The sequence below is a fragment of the Apis florea genome, unplaced genomic scaffold (assembly GCF_048593485.1).
Source record: "Apis florea isolate Af1SG1 unplaced genomic scaffold, ASM4859348v1 contig_2411_pilon, whole genome shotgun sequence".
Lineage (NCBI taxonomy): Eukaryota > Metazoa > Arthropoda > Insecta > Hymenoptera > Apidae > Apis > Apis florea.
Genome location: NW_028256580.1, coordinates 738,108 through 757,440, shown reverse-complemented (window position 1 = coordinate 757,440; position 19,333 = coordinate 738,108). Strand labels below are relative to the sequence as shown.

Genomic DNA, 19,333 nt, shown 5'->3' with positions numbered 1-19,333 from the left:
AGAGACAGGGTGACGCGAACAAGTGGTCCTCTTCAAATCATCTAGTCCAACACATTCATCTTTCTTCCCCGTCCACACGTGCACACGAATTTTTCTACAAACTTAACTTCGAGATTATTGGACTTTTTTTTTTTTCTTTTTTCTCCCCGTACTAATAATTCTCCATCAGTTCTCACACTCGAGGCGCACGATTAGGAAAGAAATGGAAAGAGGTCTGGATTAGAAGAAAAAAAGAAGGAAATATTTATACGAAGAGCAGAGAAGTGTGTAGTTAGTTAATAATGTACCATCGGGTGAACTTACTGAGGGGCCTGGGAGGCTCCTCTACTTCTTGCGCGGTGACGTGCGTTGGACGGCCGACGGTGGTCACCTCGTCCTGCGTGTATGCGAGATTTTCTTGGCCCGAGAGGCTGGTCGCGTGGCTCTCCAGAGCTTGCAGCTTCTTCGATCCGCGTAACGATCGATTGAGTATCTCCTGCCTCTCCTCCTCATCCTTTCGTTTACGTAGCTGCTCCTACACAATCAAATCGTCCGTTTACCTCTCATCTTTCATCCAACGCGATCCAAAAGAAAAAAAAAAAAAAAAAAACATCCTTTTTATCCCCTGAAAACATCGCTTCGACGTTCGATTAATATTAAATCGTGCAAAGATGAACGATAGTTTGCTCTCGCGGTATAATATTGTTACCGATGGAATCGTTATGGATATAAATCGTTATCTATATTCGAGCTATTGTAGATCGAATCTTAGAGACAAATTTCATTCCCTTACCTCGTTCGTCGTATCGTGATGTCTTGCGTAATTTTGGAAAATATCTTCCGTAAACACGCGATCGTTCCACGCGTCGTTCAACATCGAGGGGGGGAACACATTTATAACACTTATCACGAGATTCCGTTGGGGAATCGTCTACTAACGTTGGAATCGTAGGTTTATCAATTATTTCTTGGCATACCTTTTTTTTCTTTTTTTCTTTTTGCTGTGTAACTTTACACGCTTCGGGGATACGATTTACGAAAAAGTCATGCAGATTCTCCCGCACTCGTTCACACGTATCAGGACACTTATCAAGAGCGAGCGTTATAAATAGCGTGTGAGCAATCGAATAATAATAATAACGATAGATGGAAATAATGCTTTCGACATAGATTTATCTGTTACCGATATCGATATTTCTATCGCGAGATTATTTTTCCTTAAAATAAACGAAACGATAATAATCGAACGCTTTACGCCGAGTGTTCTAATATTCGTGAACGGTTATTGGCGGCCATCTTTCTTAACACGGACGTTTAATGAGAGACAAATATAAAACGAAATATATATAACGTGCACGTGAGTAAGCAAAATAGTGTAACGTAAAAAATTCAAAAGAGATAAGTGAACGTTCCGTCTAACTTACGAAACCAGCATTCGTAATTTAACTATTTCTCGGCTAGTGTTGCGACTATCGATTATCGATATTTTATCGATAGTTTTTGATATATCGTCGAGATATCGAAACAAGTGAGTGGAATAATTATTTTTATCAAAGTAAATAGATTTTATTAAAAAAAAATTATATTCCACTTAATCACCTCGAAATAATAAGAAACAATAATAGGAATTCTAGTTACTTTCATCCGTTATCCAAACGATATATTATTGATATACGTCGATTTACGTTCGATTTATCGACGATATTACGTTATAGTCTATTTAAATCAGAATATGTTAACAAATCAATAAAATATCGTTGGATCACGAATAACAGTTAAAAATAATTACTTCGAATAAGAAAAGGAATAAAAACTTCGGTATATTCGAATTGTAATCAATATTACTGACCGATACATTACCGACGATATATTGACATTATCGACATTTATCGACGATGCACAATTCTATTCTCAAGCGACGAAAATGCAATTTCGATCGAAAAATATCGTGTCTCCAGAACGGATGGACAAGATCAAACGAAGCTACGAGAGAGAAGTTGCCGTGTCTGGCAAACTTTGCTCCTCCCCTATATCTTGTCTCCGTAAGCGAAAATCTCGGGCGGAGAAGGTTGGGACTGCATCGGGTTACAATCGACGCGGTTACAGCGATCGGTTGTGTTGAACGCCCACCGCGCGATAAAGCGCGTCAACCGCGCGAGAATCGTTCCACAACCGATTTTTACGTAACCGTTTCGAGGTCTATGGCGTATTATTGAGAAATAGTTGGACGAAGCCAACCACTCGCGTTACACACGTACGGCTTCCCGTACGTCACTTCTCCCCTTGCTCGATGGATTTCCTGCGATTCTGGCAACGTTTCGGCCAGAAAATCTGCTAAATGTTTTCCTTTCCCGTGAATAGGTAAGCCATTCGAAAATTGAACAGAGATCTTAACGACACGCGACATTAAAGAGAGAGTGGTATATAAATAGACAACTTTTTCGTCTACGCATTCCTCGATATCGATTTATCTTACGGAAAATTTTGAACGTTCATCGCGATGAATATACGGCGTACGATTCTAATAAATTCAGATACCCAAAATTTGAAAGACGAAAGAGAAAGTTATCGAAGACGAGAATTTTCTACGGACAGTTTTCGCGGACAGAAGTTCTGAGAGTAAAAAAGTAAAAGACTTTTTCTCTCTTTTTTTTTTTTTTTTTCGAGGATAATATCCTCGAGAAAGATGACTCGTTATCTCGAAGCGGGACGGATGTTTCTGGTTGGTTGGCGTTCTGTAGTATCTGGTTTTTAATGAGCAGAAGAAAAGCAGAGAAGGAGAAAAAAGGAGGAAAAAATTCCGGATTGGCCGTTAGAGCGGGAGAGCGAGGTGAGGGTAGGGAAAAATGGCTCGGTTCGTTCGCCTGTACTATACCTATCGAAATTTACCACTCGTAACGTTACACTCGAGCCTCGTGTAATCTTAGACTATCGTTACAAGGGGTTCTTTACATTCCAAGCCACACTTGACTCATGAGGTGCACGAAGTGAAGGAATTTTGTAAAGGCAAACACATCGTCGGCCGCCTCGATTTTCGTCTCTCCAAAATTTTCATCTGTAAATCTCACGGGATCCTCTCGATTCGTCGAGGAAGCGAAAACGAGAGAATGGAAATTCGAAAAAACGTGGATTCCAGTAGAAACTAGATCGTTCGATAATTATCGCGTCCGGATCTCGTAATTTCCTGTCGGGACGTGGACAATCGTGATCGGTACAACGATTTCGAACAACATATTCCCCGCCTTTGCCCCGTTATGCAACGCTAAATTATTCATGCGGAATACCACGTGCGATTCTTTTCGCACGCCCACCAAAATATCTCTCCTCCTCTACGCCAACGTTCTCATTTACTCGTCGTATATACCCGTTTATAATCCTCGCTCGATAAAAATTACGTTTTGCTTGGTAAACGTCGATCTTTTCCGTCGATCATTTGGCGCGATTATCGTCAATTTGCCAACGTTTTTATCGTTACTCGTTTCGAGACTCGTTTAATAAAAAAAAAAAAACACGAAATCTTTGCTTTTGATAAACGTCGCTTTTCCATCGATGCGAGGAAAAAAAGTCTCTTGATCCTCTCTGATCAACGTCGGAGAAAACGTCGAATCGAAACGTTATTCCGCAACGTTATTCTTATCGCTAATTCCACCGATTGAATTATTCACCGATTTCTATCGCGCGAAACGTTGAGGCATTCGTGAAGCAGAAACGAAGATGTAATCGCAAAGATTACGTATACGCGTCGAAAGAAGAGAAAGAGAGATGGTGTATGAAAGAAAAAATGAAAAGAAAAGAAAGGAAAAAAAAGAGAAAGAGAAAGAGAAAGAAAAAGAAAAGGCTCGTTACCTGGTATTTTCTGATGGAATGCAGTTGTTGCTGCGTAGGCTCGGCATTCGCGTTATCGGTGCTGTCCACGTTATTGTTCTGCGTGGACAAACGTAGGTTATCTTTCGGCGGTCTGGCAGGTGCCCTCTTTTGATCTCTCGGGGGGATGGCAGGTTTCACCCCGTTCAGACCGGTCTAAAAATCCGTTTCAAAGGGGGGGGAAAAAAAAAACAGAGGCTCGCATTAAAGCAACCCCAAGATGCGTACAAAGGGCGCCGCGATCGCGACTACCCCTCTCCCTCCCCCCAAAAGAAAGAAGGAAAGAAAAGAAAGAAAGAAAGAAAGAAAATTTTTTCTCCTTCTGTTTTTCATCGTTCTTTTTTTTTTTCTTTTTTTTTTTTTTTTCAAAGGAATACCGTACTCCTTTCTACGGCGGAAGCGAAGAGCCAACGATCGAGGGAAAACGCGAGATTATCTTGTAAACAGAGGAGGAAGAAAAACACATGCAATAACGAGCACGTGCACGTGTATATTACCTTTCCTCCTACGTAAAGAGACGGTCGCTGGATTCTATTTCTAGGATTCTTTCTAACTATCTACAAGCTGCGTCATTCCCGTCTAAAAATTCCCTCTAAAGCTCTCTACGCATGCATTTAACTCTTCGCGACTCTTGCGAAATTTTCAAACCCCGATTCAACCGTCGAGGGGAAGATTTGCAAGAGGTTGCGAATCATCGTCCTTGCGAGAGAAGTAAGCGAAAGGGCAGAAGCGAAAGAATTTACCTGATTTACCTCGGCAAGCTGATGATGATGATGATGATGATCGTAGCGATGGCGCGAAGCGTACGTACGTATTATCCTCCTTCTCTCCCGATCCGGCGTCCCCCCCTCCTTCTCTTCCCTCCTTCCCTCCGAGTTTTCCCACGAGTTTGACCGCGAGATCAAACTCGACTCGGCGAATTCGAGCACGCGGCTCGATCCACCAAGATCGAATAAGGAGATCGCCTCGAGATCGAGCTTGGAATCGAGCCCGTGATACTCGAGCGACAGCCTCGAGTTGGTCCTGTTTTGCGCATGCGCGAGAGACGACTCGCGCAACGAATTGCGACAATTCTCGTCCGTTTCTCTACTTCTACTTCCTCTTCCACCTTCTTCTCCTCCTCTTCCTCGAGCCGATCGCTTATTCGCGGCGAGGAGGAAGGAGAGCCTCCCCTCCTTCCCCTCCGCCCCGTTCGAAAAACGGACAACGTTTTCTTCGCAAGAATTACTGGTGTCGTCGAGGCGGGGAGAGGAGTGGACCGACCACGAATCGTACTCCTCCTCCTCCTGCTCCTCCTCCTCATCTCCCTCCCCCCGGTCCACCATTTTCGAGCGGTTAGAGCAAGAGTGATGATTAGTGGCGCGAGGCGTGGTTGCGTGCGGAAGCGTGCAGCGCGGTGCGGGGTGATGCGTGGCGACGAGGGTGCAGAGAAAGCGTTGGAAAAGCATACACTTCACTTTGGACCTTCTTACCTTGTTCGAGGAGGGGCCGAGTACGGGCGTTCCTGGTACGAGATCCGTAACAGGCTTGCCACCGAGTTGAAACCTACTACTACGATCGTACTTTGCGCGCACGATACCCGCCCCCCCTTCGTCCCCGTTCGCTACCACTTTATTATTATTGTTATTGCTACCATCACTACCACCACCACCACCACTACCACCACCGCCGTCACGTTTCGGGTTTCGTGACAGCGACGCGCTCTTGTTCCCGTTCTTGTTCGGCGGGGGATAGACGGGGTGGCGTTTGGCGACGGGGACGAAGTCGGGGGGGCAGTCGACGGCCACCTCGCGGTAGGCTTTGCCGCCGACCACCAGGAAGCTACCACGGTCCACGTGCTCGAGATCGACGGTGGACGCGTCGCTCCTCAGGGTCGAGTAGCCGCTCGAGATTTGTTGATGCCTCTTCTTCTTCGGCCGCTGCTGTTGTTGCGGTTGCTGCTGGTGCTGCCGCCTCGAGGACGAGGAGAGGCTGCTGCCCGACTCGATACCGGCTAAGTCGTCGCTCGAGCCCGCGCGTATCAGCGACTCCTCCGCTTCCACGCCTCTCCCCCCCTTCTGCTTCGACCGATGATGATGATGGTGATGGTGGTGATGGTGGTGGTGATGGTGCTGGTGATGATGCTGATGGTGACCACCGCTCGACGACGATTGCTGCTGCTTCTTACCAACCGTCGATTTGCTGCTCGAAACGACCGACGGGCAACTACTCGTTTCCGATTTTAACTTATCCTGTTTGCCGCGAGAGGGACTGGACAGGGAAGCAACAACGTCTTGCTCGGTGGCACGTGGTATTCGTGGAATGGTGGGGCATTGCTCGGCGTCGATCAATCGAGTCAGGTCGGACACCTCGTCCGATCTCATCAAAAATCCTTGGAGATCCTGAAGATCGGCCAAGCCGTAGGCGGGATTGTCGAACGAGGTGGTGGTGTTTGTGTTGGTGTTGGTACTGGCGTTGGTGTTGTTGTTGGTGGCGGCGGCGGTGTTCGTTGCGGCCCTCTGGTAGAGTGGCGCCACCTTGATCTCCGGGACGACGGGTCCCCGGCAAGGGGAGCCGAGATCTATCCGCCTGGCGTCGTAGGTGGGCGAGCCTTTGCCACGTGTCTTCGCGTGTCTCAACACCAGGCTGGTGTCGAGGGGGGCGGTGCTGTCCGATCTGCCGGAGGAGCTTCTCGGGCTGGCCGAGTCGTCGCTGCACGTCTTCAACATGGTCGGATAATCCTCCTTCGCGAACGGATAATCCTCCTCCACGTCGAGATCGACGCTCGACTCCTTCTGCCCTTCCGTTACCCCCGTATTGTCCTCTTCCTCTTCCTCCTCGTTCACCCCCTCGTCCTCCTCTTGATCCACCTCCTCGTCCTCGAAATCTTTGAAAGGAGGTTTAAAACCGGTAGTTGTATCGTACCTGCCCACCTCCTTCCGGATTCTCTCCTCCTCGTCCTCGAGGCGGTTCTCGATCTTCAGCTCGATCTTGAGCATCGGCGGCTGACCGTTCCGGATGGCCGGTTCGCTGTTCGGATCGATTCTAGCGCGGTTGTCTAGGTTGTTGATGCGTGGAGGCGGCGGCGGCGGAGGCGGAGGCGGCGGCGGCGGCGATTTTTTAAGGGTGTCGTTTTTAAGGTTTAGGGAGAGGTCGAGGTCGCTAGCGCTACGGGGAGGAGAACGAAGAAGCTCGTTCCTGAAATCGGACGAGCGGCTGTTTACCTTGTTGGGATAGGCCTTTTGAAGAAGGGTGTCGGGCACGTCGACTGGTAGCTCCCGATGAGGCCCTAGCCCGCCAGGGGCCCACATCTCATCCGGGCCCAACCCTTCCTGCCCCTTCTTCGAGCTGGTGTTGTTGTTCTCCTGCACTTGCTGTTGCTGCTGCTGTTGCTGCTGCTGCGAGTGTGTGTCCGTCAAGCCACTGCCGCTACGCCTTCGGGACCTGGAGACAATTGAAGAAAAAATTTTGTCACTTCTTTTCTTTCTTCTTTGCCGCCCCTTGGTTGACACGAATTCGTTATATATATATATATATATACATATTATACGTGTTTTCAAATTTGTTTGTTCTTTTTTTTTTTTTTTTCAATTTCGAATTCGTTTCGACCAGCGCAGTGGAAACAGGTGTGTTTCATCGAGGTGAAAAGAAAGGAGATTCAAAATACGTGTTTGATATATAGGGATATATACATTATATATATATATAGGGATTGTATCGAGGATATATTTTAGCAAAAGGTTTTTAGAAAAATAGTACTTGGTGCTACGCAAGCGAATTACTGGGAAAAACGATACGTGAGGTTACTATATTTGGCTATGTAAAAGAGAGAAGATGCAAATTGTTACAAACTCTTGTCCTCTTCGAATTCGTTCGTTTCCTGTTTGATTGATTGAATGATAAAAGGAGGAAATGTTATAAAAAGATGATATAACTTGTCGGTGCCCAAGAAAGAATCGCTAGGTAAAAATTTACGCGACACTGGCTTCCTTCCTCTGACGAAAGGGCTCTCCTTTTCATATTTCACCCCTTGGTAATTACAAAGTGCAATTTACCCGCGCGATGCTTTCGACTCGTTGACATTTAAAACGCGGGACGGAAATGCTCGCCTCGATGGAAGCTTTATCGGATCCGAAAGGAAAACGGGAGATTAAAAAATGACCGTGCTGCTTTCGCTTCGATATCGTTAATATCTTTAACATATCTTTCGTTATTCCGTAAAATGAAATTTTACAAAATTACAAGAGTCACGATAAGCGATAAAATTCGATCGAATTCCGTCGAGTTTCCAACTCCAAGTTCTCGATAAGTCGAGGAATAATTGGAAAAATTTTTTGTCATCCGACGAAAAAAAGCCAATCTCCGTGAAATGAGAAAAATTGGGAAGAAAGGAGAAGTAGGTTTCGAAAGTGAGTTTAGAAAACTCGCAAGAATTCGTTCTCCTGCGGCTGTGGCCTGGCATTCACACGTCGGTTATTACCGGTCGAATGAGAGCAGCGAATGAATAACGCGTTAGAAATTTCAGCCGAATATATCGAGCTGAAATTATTCGATCGTTGCAATCGTGGCTTTCGCGTGAAATTTCGTACAGATGGAATTCCTCGATATAAATATTAAAACGACTGAGCCAGAATTTTTGTTAATAATCGTTAAAGGATAATTTACTTTACAACGACCAACCGTTTGTTTTGAAAAATATCGAGAGCGATATTCTCAACGGTCTGTAGACGAAAGGTCGTCCAGGACGAATTCGTGGAATGAATACGATTTTTTTCCACCGCGTGGATCCAGTTACAAAGGGGGGGAGGGGGGCGAAGAACAAGAGGCGCGACAGGCATTACGCCCGTACCCTAAGTGGCGGCCACGTGAATTCCACGAGTGGGTATGCCCGAAGAGAGCCGAGACAATGGCCGAGTTCGGGACAAAAGCGACGGAAAACGCGCACGCGATACGCGCCTATAAACGAGTTCACGTGCTTTCTCCGTGCTTCTTTTCAAACGTGGATCCACTGGTTCTCTCGAATATTCTCTCCGATTTCTTCTTCTCGTTCGAATAGAAGGTAGCAACGATGGATGGAAAAAGAGAGAAAGAGAGAGAGAGAGAGAGAGAGAGAGAGAGAGATTTTCCGATTATTCATCGTCATCGTGGCGATCATTATGTGGTCGATCAAGGACGATGGAGCAAGGGACAACGATGGAAGAGTACGCGATCCGGTAGACGGAACGACAAAAAGATAAAACGTATCGAGTGACACACGGTTGGTATGCGGGGAACGTGTACATATACGTGCAATCTATCTACGTGGCGGCTACTCAGCGTTGGGAAACTCGACCAACTCTCTCTCTCTCTCTCTTTTCGGTTAAAGCGGGAAAACGCTGAAATCTAGGCTAGCCGGTAGCTGCTTTTATATATAAATAGGGATTATTTACTGTTAAAAAGGGAACACACAACAACACTCGTGTCGATTCGACGGGGTACTTCCGGGGAACGATTCGATTTAAATCCATTTTCGTTTCGCGCCTTTTTCTTTTTCCTTTTCTTTTTCCAAGAATAATTAATCAAAAAAAGGATTTTTTTTTTTTTAGTAAGTAAAGAACAAAAAAGTGGATCTGTTTTCCCTTTAAAAAAAAATAAATAAGGAATAATACGTAAAGCAAAGTTTATCCGCCTTGTACGAGAATTCGAAGAAAGGAATAGAGCTCGTTTCGGAGAATGGAGACGAGAAGGCTTTTATCCCAGGCAGGGATACGTTCCACGAAGTATCCCGTCGTTGTTCGAGAGAGGTTGAAAAGCTGGGACAGACCTAATCGCGTTGCGCCTCTTCAGCACTCGAACTCTCTTCGGCCGTCTTCTTCTTCTAAGGAATTCGCTAAAACCGTCCCATCTTGCTCTACGACTCCGCTCCGATACTTCCGATCTAACAGCGTCTACTGAAAAGCTAGACGACTCCATTTCCCGATATATTTATAAGAGCCGATCGAGCAAGCTTCGCAAAAGCCAAATTGCAAGAATTCCACGGGGAGCCTGAACCGTACCTGGCAAAGGTGGAACGGCCAGGTAACGCCGCTTTAGCCTGTTAGAGAACAAGGCTTTTCCGACCGATTATGCAACTCCCTCCGTGTCCAGGCAAGTACGAGAAATTCCGAGAGACCGAGACACTGTCAATCGAGTTTTGAAAATGGAATGTGGAATTACGGTCAACATTTCGTGGATACCGTTGCTCGTTAACGATCGTTTTGGCAAATACCTAAATACTCGTATTTCCATGGTAATGATCCACGCCATGAACAGGTATTATCGTATGTAACAATCTTTTACGATGTTAGTTTTGCGAAAAAAAATGCACTTATTGGATTTGCGAGCGTGTCCGGATGACGTTCGAAATGATCGTGGACACGTGGAGTGTAGCAGGATGCCTCGTAGACATGCCTTTTTAACTTCCGGCAAACGGTAACGTCCGTGGAAGGAGGCAGGGAAGGGGAAAGGAAGGATTCTCAGGAGGCAAAAACGGCAAAGCCTCGGTTTTCCTCGAATCGATTTCCATACAAAAGAACTCTACGATCCGTCGTAGGGAGCAAAATCGCTTCAAAAACGCTCACGGGTCGTGAGCGCGTTTCGATAAAAGCGGCAACTCGCGTCGCCGTAACGTCGAAATAAGAGAAAAGGCGTATATGTATATACGTGCGTATATGTGTATATGTATATATATATGAATGTATGTTATGTATGCGCACACGACGACGATAGCTGCGTAGAAGAGAGTGGAGAGAAAGACAACGCGCGAACGTCGGTGGTTGGAACACCTACCAGTGTAGCGTTTTCAGGATTCTCATGGCGTGGCTTCTCGACAATTCGTCCTTCGTTCAAACCTCATGGACGGACGAGCAGCTCTCGCAGCTAGCGCTCGGTGTGCGACCAACCAACGAACGAGCTAAGAATCTCAATCGCTCGCTATATCTCCATTTTCCTCTCCCTCTATCTCCTCTTCCCTCATCCCTCCACTCTCATCTCTTCTTCTTCTTCTTCTTCTTCTTCTTCCTCCTCCTCTTCTTCTTGTTCCTCTCCTACGCGATCCTTCCTCCTGTATCACCTCCCTGTTCCCGCCCTTTCGTACATTCCCACCGCCCTCGGATCGCACCACACGCACAAATATTCCACCTCGTAGATCGGTTTCCCCGCTCCCCTCCACATCGACCCACACCGACCACTTTTCCTTCGGTCACGCACCGTACTACACGCAACCGACGATCCGCGGAAAGATCCGCGATTCACACTCGTATATACGCGCGATCGAGAAACGAGAAGTTCATCCACTTCGAAGGAATGGATGGATCGCGTTCGTATCACTGGTCGGACGCCGCCGCGTCCATGTTCCCTCTTGGGTTTAACGGGAGAAACGAAGGAACGGAAGAAGAAGAAACGGGCGAAGAAAGAGAGAAGGAGAGGAAAGAAGCGCGAGAAGCGCAGACTCGATGCTGGCCTGCCAAGGTGTATGCACCTTTCGAAGGCTGCGAGGAACGAGGAAAGAGAAGAAGGAAGAGAAGTAGGAGGAGGAGGAGGAGGAGGAGTGCACTATATCGTACGGAGAACGCTCGTACCGGTTTTGGCCCGTCGTTGGACAGGTATTCCTGACTCCGTTAACCGCCTTAATTGCGCCCTGCTCATATCACCCGAGGGGGAAAACCGAAACGCTTTTCGTTTTACCCTCTCCTCTCTCCTACGTGTTCCCTCCCTTCGATCGAGCAATTCTCGATCGGCACGCGGTGCAAAAGATCGCCAGTCGCGTCTCGAGATCCTCTCCGCTTTCACCGAACACGCCTCCTCTTTTCTCTCTCTCCTTTTCGCGACCAACAAAAGTGGTCGCTATATACTCCAACGATTTTCTCTTCGCGTTTCGAGTATCTTCGATGATCGAGAATCGATGACGAAGAAGGAGGAGTCGACGACAACAACCACCACCACCACCACCACTACTTCTCACTATCTCGAAGTATTGCACTATGAAATGGTTTTCTTTTGAACTAAACTTCTCTCTTTCTCTCTCTCTTTACCCGCTACACTTTTTTTTTCCGCACTTTCCAGCTTTCAAATTAATATCGAATCGGTCGATCGGTGGTGTAACGTAAGACGCAATGTAGAAACGGTATAAAAGCATGGAAGAACGCACGAGGAACGCTGGCATCCCTCCAGCTTCGAACTGACGTGAGTTTGTTGGCTTCGCTTTACTCCGGCCGAGGCAAGCCGGTGTCCCCTTCTCTCGATCTTTCTTTCCCTTTCCCCCCACTCCGCCCCCCCTCCTCTCTCTGTTTCTCGTACCCTCTTCCTCATTCGTGGCGTTTCTCTTCTTCTCTTTCTTTCCCCGCCTCCCTTTGACCACTTTACCTGTCCCTCAACGTCACCTCTCTTTCCCGCTCACCGTGCCTTTGGTCACCACCACTTTTCAGTTGCGCGTTCTCCTACCTTACCTCCCTCCAAGGGAGCCTCTTTCATACCCCTCCAACGGTCCTCCTCCACGCTTCGTTCGCTCTTTTTCCTCTACTTGGTCGTGCTCGACTACTCTTCTCTCTCTCTCTCTCTCTCTCTCTCTCTCTCTCTCTCGTTCTGTTCTTTCTTCTTTCCACACTCTTGTCCACTTCTTCTTCTTCTTCTTCTTCCTCTACTTCGTCTTCCACCCTTTCTCTCTTTGTTCGTCCCACGAAATTCCGGCTCACTCGTCTTTTGTTTTTTTTTCCAACGTTCCCTTTTCGCCCTGGTTCGCGTGGCAATGTAGAGAGAGATTTTTAACCACGAACCCTTCGGATCGAAATCGGATCCAACTCTTTCCATTTCTTCTTTTTTTTCAAAAATATGTAGACTTATCGTACGCTTCCCGGTTATTTCTACTCGCGGTTCTCCTTCTCCACCTCGCTTCACGACCGCGTCTTATCTTCGACTACCCCCCCGACTGTTCCAGAAGTTTCCACTCGAGTTCCTTCTTCGTTCCATCCTCTTTCCTCGCGAGGCAGAACACGTCATCGCGATAATTTTTTGCAACCCGATTATCCTTACAGATAAATTTTATTTCCTATAGAATTTCCTTTTCCTTCCCACCTTAACTTCGAGCTTCCAAACTCGCATCTTCCTCGCGGATACCCATCTCTCTCTCTCTCTCTCTCTCTCTCTCTCTCTCTTTCTCCTTCTCCCTCTCCCTCTCCCTTCCATCCCAACCGTCCACGTCCTCCCTCTCTCTCTTTCCCGCGCCGTGTCGTCGCTCCTGCGTTCCGAAGATCACGTAGTAGCCTAGCATTGAAGTCTCTCGGTCCTCTTCGCGCCGGACCATCAGAAACCGATCTTCCTTCTCAACAAAATTTTCTCTCTTCGTCCTCCTCGATTATCTCATTCTCCACGCTTCCTTCTCCCTCGCCTCTTCCCATTATTCGCCCCGAATAATTCGGTTCGTACGGTAACTCGAGGAGAAGGAGAGAAGGAAAATTTCCAACGCTCGAGCAGCTTATTCGTTCTCTTATGAGCGTTGAGTGAGAAGAGAATTCGGCGTGATCTTCTCGTTTTCACGGATACGAATACGGAAAGAATTCTACGCTGGATTTTCTCAATCGGTGAATTGAATTAGGAATAATCTACGATTGGTGTCGTTTCGACGGGAGATGAAAAAAAATTCTCGCAAAGCGTGTGAGAAAGCGTGTGGTTGCAAAAGGGAAGAAGCGTTCGATCGTCGCGGATTTCGAAGACAAAGGTGCATTGTCGAGGCGAAGGCTCGCCGCGACAAATGCCAGGCCTCCTCTCCATTCATTCGAGAGCCTCATTTGCGGTAACAAAAGCAACTCGTTTCCTCTTTTTTTTTTTTTTACCCGAATCCGGCATCACCGGAACTCTCGTTTTTTTTTTTTTTTTTTTTTTTTTGGTTTTGAAGAAACGATTGGCTCGCGTTTCATTTATTCCCGCTCGTAATTAACAAGATTTCGAGATCAACTCTCTTCAAATCAATGAAATTGAAGACGAATTTTTGCGACGAAGGAGGAGAAGTTTTAAAATAATCGGTGACAATTTATCTAACCAAGATCCTTATCTAACCAAGATATCGCGCGTTTACTCTTGGAGAAAAATTGAAACGTAATTGTGGAAAACAACGGATCTGTTCTCACACAAATCTATTCAGAATTCGATTCGACAATTCGTTGAATAAATTTGGTGAAATTCTAATTATTGATTTAAATCCACCTTTTTTTCTCTCTCTCTCTCTCTCTCCTTAAAAATATTTTCGGGTCCAAATATATTATTTTTCAAAAATTACAAGATGTTATTTTTTTTTTCGTAAAGGAAGATTAATCGTAGACTTCAAGTTGCGCGCAGCAACTGCGTTTTCCTTCTCGCGCGATTTATTTAACTCGTTCGAAATTCACGTAACGCGCGGAAAACGGGGCGGGGAACGTTAATGAAAATCGATCGTTTCGTCCGGTAATGAGTCGGTTACGTAAACAGATGCGAGAAAGACGAAACGGTTGCATAATCTTTTATCGGTGATAATACGAATCGAGAGGAGAGCGAAATTATAAATTGTTATAATTGCATATAATTTTTTAAAAGAAGCAGAGTGAAATTCCGAAAAATATAACAAATTGAGCGCGGCGCCATTGCTCTATATATATATGGAAGAATTGTTTGTGTACGCTCGTAAATGGTTTCAGGAAAAAGCCTATTCTTCGACCACAAGGTCTAATATATCTGAAACGATCGAAAACACATGGCCCGTGGGCTCCACGGTACGAAAGAGAGGCCTACCGAGGCGGTCACCGATGGAGAAAGTCATACACACACCCGTGGAAAATCGGTGGATTTCGAGCGGGTATCGTGTAACACGCAAAACCGGGCGGTTTTTATCTCGAAGAAAGAAGCGACCGCGAGTGGAAACCAGATTCCCTCTTCTTCGAGGCCGAGGAGAAGAACGAACGAAAGGAAGGAAGGAAGGAAGGAAGGAAGAAAAAGAGAAGGGAGATTTAATAATTTTTCCATTCCACGCGAGAGCGAACGAAAAAGCAATCGAATTCTCTCTCTCTTTTTAACTTCCCTCCCCCCTCCGTTGAAAATGGTTTCTCGAGGGGAAAAAAAAAAAAAAAAAGGAAAGGAAGTTTTCCCTGCCATAGAAGCTATCTCGATGACGAAAGAGCAAAGGACGCTTCATCGATCATAGATAAACACCGGCCTCCTTCCTCCTCGTTCTTCACAGGTGAATTCCAGTCGAGATTGCGCGCCGCCAATTCACGCGAACTCAACAAGAAAACTTCCGCGCACACTTTCGACCCGTGAATTCTCTGAAAACCTGTCTCTTCCTACCGAGAGAAATATCGAGAGAACTCGCTTGTTGAAAGGGAAGAAAATTGAAACCGAACACTCTTCCTCGCTCCTTTCCCCCTGCTTGCTCCCAATTTATAAACTTTCGTTTGTTTCTTTTCCCATTACCTGCAAAAAACAGTGAAAATTCCTAGCCTGTGCGCGACGCACACCCAACAAGGTCTGCAAGAGTCGCAACGGATCCATCCGCCGATCATCGTTGACAGAGAGAAGACAAAATCCAGCCCTCCTCCCTAAAAAAAAATCGGGGGGGGCAGAAGGTGAACGAACCGAGTGAAACACCGAGTGGAGGCAAAGCTGTTGGACGCGACACACGGGCCGCGTTTAGCGCGAGAACTGGTGGTCTGGAATGCGTTTTATCGGTCGCGGCACCTGATATCGAAAACTTATCTCCTCTCGTTCCTTCTGCGCGAGTACATAGCCAATCCTATCTCACCGAGTCGAGCTCGTTAAACCTCTCTCTTTTTCTGAGAGAGAGAGAGAGAGAGAGAGAGAGAGAGAGAGAGAGAGAAACCGTGGTAGATTTCGCCGCCCGATATTTCGTTATTTTTAACGCCTCGTGTATCCTCGTTATCGATTCTGTGAAAAATGAAAAGCGAGCGCGATTTTCATTTCTCATCAAGCCTCGTGTCCGCCTATTGAAAAATGACTCGACCGGACGAGTCTTTTTTTTTTTTTCCACCAGCGACGGAGAAAATTTAATAGTCGAATAAAGTTACTTCGATAATTTATCGTTCAAAACGGTGGAATAAACGCATAGCGACAACAACGAAGCTTATACGAATTAATGTTATTCGTTTTAATTATTGCTCACCGATGGAAAGAAACGCCTATTTTCACACGTCTATTTTTGTCTCTGTTCGTCGTATTCGTATTACGATAATGCAATATTATTTGTTATAATATAGTTTCAGTTTCAAGTCATAGACGATTATCCATAACGTAACTTTATAAATGAAAATAATTTTTACGCTTTTGAATATTCAAATTATAACTATGTTTTACTATTTATGTAGCGCGTGGTGTCAGGATTGTCAACAAAGCGTTTGAAATGGAGATAGGCGGTCCTAGCGAAGGACTCCTCTTGCCCCTGTGCCGTCCCGCGAGTTTTTTTCCAACAGTGAACAGTAGAAGTCTTTCGACCGAACAGCTTCTTTTTCCACCAGTGATTAAAGGCAAAAATTACGAATAAACTTACTTCGATTATTTATCGTTCGAAATAAACATGATATAAACGTGTAAATGTCAAACGAATTAATGTTATTCGTTTTAATTATAGCTACTTTTGGCTTAATGCCCAACTCTGTGTGTTTTCCACCGGTACATAAACACGCCGAATTCCCCGCTCATTGATCGAGTGCCGCTTACGTGGACGCACGTGGCCAATCGAACGGTCTCGGTTCGAAAGGGCTTGCAACCGTGCAACGCACACCTGATGATCAATCGTGCACGCTATATAGACTCGACCCCTCTCGATGAGTCAGTCGAGTGAGAAAAACGATCGATCTTGTTTTCTTTTTTTTTTTTTTGGATAGAAAAAATAAAACGAAACGAAAAGATAAAAAACGAAATTTACTTTACCACGTGGCGTGACTTCCGATCGATAAACATTATCTAACTCGCTTCGTTTTCGATTTGCTCGAAGAGAGTTTCGAGTTTCGAAGAGAGGAATAGGGAAAAGTGTTCAAAATTATCGTCTCGTTCTCGCTTTCGTCGAGGAACGAGAGTGAATTCGGTTGGGTACGAGGGGACGATAGGCTTCCGGTTGTCAGGTGCGCTATTCGAAACGCAGGTGGATCCTAACCCTAAAGTCCTTTCCACACAGTTCTCCGCTTTTCCCCCTCTTTTATCCAATCTCGAATTATCCCTCGAATCTCTTCGAGATTCGCCCCTATTATTCGCGGAGAATCGTGCGACATCCTTTTTTTTAATTTTTCGACGAAAATTGGATTACGTTGGCGCGTAAAAGATGGAATGGAAAAGTGTGGGACAGACTTAAGGGACCTCACGCTTCACGGTCGAAAATTCGAGGAGGGGGGAGGGGAAAGGGAAGGGAGGAGGAGTTTTGGCTAGGGGAGAACATCACAATGACATCGGTACACGAGTAAACAGTGGACAGGTAAAAACGAGGATGACGGTCGGCTTTTCTCGTAACGATTCCATTGAAGGAGGCTACGGTGCGACGAACGCCGCCATAATGGGTAATGGGCTCGCAGTGAATCACCTTGTGACGTTTCGCCTCGCATTTCAGATCCTACGATACGCGCTTCTTCTAATTGTCGAGCGAATTTGCGTTTTGTTTGTTTGTTTGTCGATACGTCTCTATATGATTTTTCGATACATAGATACATAGAAAATTTTTAAATAGCGGAGATTAAATAATAAATAAATAGAATTATCTCGTTTCCCGTTTCGATGTGATCTTTTAACACGTCATCAAGGTCATCGTGTTGAATCGCCAATTTAAAATCCTTATGATACGAAAGTTGAATAAATTTTTCTTCGATATCGATTGATTTCGAACGAAGCTTAAATAAAAATTCATTTAATGATTCGCATCGGGTTTTCCCTTAGTTTTTTCTCTAATCTGACCATCGATCTATAGATTAATCCAAACCCAATGTTTCCAAGAAACGTTTTTGTATAATAACTTTTTAACGAACGATGTTGTTTACCAAACGAAGCAATTATCATCGTACTTTATTTGCGTGGATTTTTAGAGGGAAAAAGAGAAAAAAAAAGGAGGGAAAGACAGAAACGAGAACATTGACAGGAATAAATGGGAATACGAATAATGAAGCGCGAAGAAAGATTGACAGAACGGGCCGTTAATCAAACCGATTAATCGAATGTCACGGATCATGTCCATTCCACGAATCGAAGAGAACGGCACTTAAACGCTTCGTACCGGGGACAATAAATTTCCAATTTTCGGCCGTAATGAGCCACGACAATTTTTCCACTTGGGAAACGAAGTGGATTTTATTGCCATTTTTTTTTTCTTCTTCTTCCTCTCTTATTCCATTTTCTACACGATACTCGATCGAATTAATTGATTCATTTTACAAAAAAAAAAAAAAAAAAAATTCGTCGTACATGTTAAGCTCAAGTATACGTATATTGTCGAAACGAAGGCTTAATAGAGAGAGAGAGAAAGAGGAAGAAAAAGTGGAGCGATTATCCCCGATGGATATATATATATATATATAATGAATAATCAATCGGGGGGATTCTATTTAAAATAAAAGTCACCTGTCCTGTATCGCGATATTAATAAAACATTTTTTTTCACGGACGCGGTCGATCGTCAAGAAAACAAGACCCTTCCCCTCCTCTCGAATGAATCTCGATTCTTCGAATCGAAGACGAGCCATCCGTCCCGACGGGGGGGGAGGAGGGTGAGAAGAGGGGAAGAGGGGAATCCGTTTAAAGGAAAATAGGTCGAGCGCGTTCAAAGGCCTTCTCGCCTCTTTTTTTTTTTTTCCTTTTTCTTTCAATTCGCGTCGATTCCACTCGCAACGAACTCGTAATCTCGGGGACGGTCGGATGCCGCTCACGTTCGCGCAAGAGCCACTGACCTATTGTCAAGGTTCCAACGACCTGACGCGCCAATTGATTAACTTCGTTTTCCTCGAAAATGAACGATATATAACCCGTGGTCGATCCCCTCGGCTTTTCGATTTTTTGTTTTGTGAGAACGAGAGGGGATGAGAAGATCCTCCCCGAAGGTGGTGAAAACGAGGATTGCAGACGAGACTCTATCGATCGATCGAATTGCACGACGACGAGGAATGACGATTTCCGAGATCTTTCGAATCGGAGGGGAGGGGGGATGGCGCAGTGATCGTCGATCCCTGCGAGGTGAGGAGGTATGTAAGTACGTGCTGCGACTGTGCTGATCGATCGATAGAAGAATTCGACGTAGATCGATGTGTATTCGGATGCGTTTCAACCATGTAATATTCGTTCGATGTTTCTCTGACCTTGCACGCTTCTCTCTCTATCTCTCTCTCGCTATCGATTTTCTTTAATCTAACGGCCGGCCAGCAGTAAGCCAACCTAATTCTAGTTTACCTATTCTATTCATTATAAATACAAATGCAAATACGATGTAAAAATATTTTCGTGTGAAAATTTTTATTCTCCATATATATATATATAT

General features: G+C 45.4%; 1 protein-coding gene across 11 annotated transcripts in view; it reads right to left on the bottom strand.

Moving 5' to 3' along the window:
* LOC100864987 (uncharacterized) overlaps positions 1–19,333 on the bottom strand; it is a 40,623-nt gene that overhangs the window by 5,330 nt on the left and 15,960 nt on the right. For 8 of the 11 annotated variants that reach the window (XM_012483799.3, XM_012483800.3, XM_012483801.3 and 5 more), the window contains 3 exons: positions 4,587–7,266; positions 3,826–3,999; positions 304–514 (listed from right to left, as the gene is read on the bottom strand). In XM_012483799.3, coding sequence (XP_012339253.2) covers positions 304–514; positions 3,826–3,999; positions 4,587–7,266 — 3,065 coding nt within the window. Of the gene's footprint in view, positions 1–303; positions 515–3,825; positions 4,000–4,586; positions 7,267–10,629; positions 12,022–19,333 lie in introns of those variants that run through there. The other 3 variants (XM_012483806.3, XM_086905418.1, XM_012483803.3) reach the window with 3 other exon arrangements.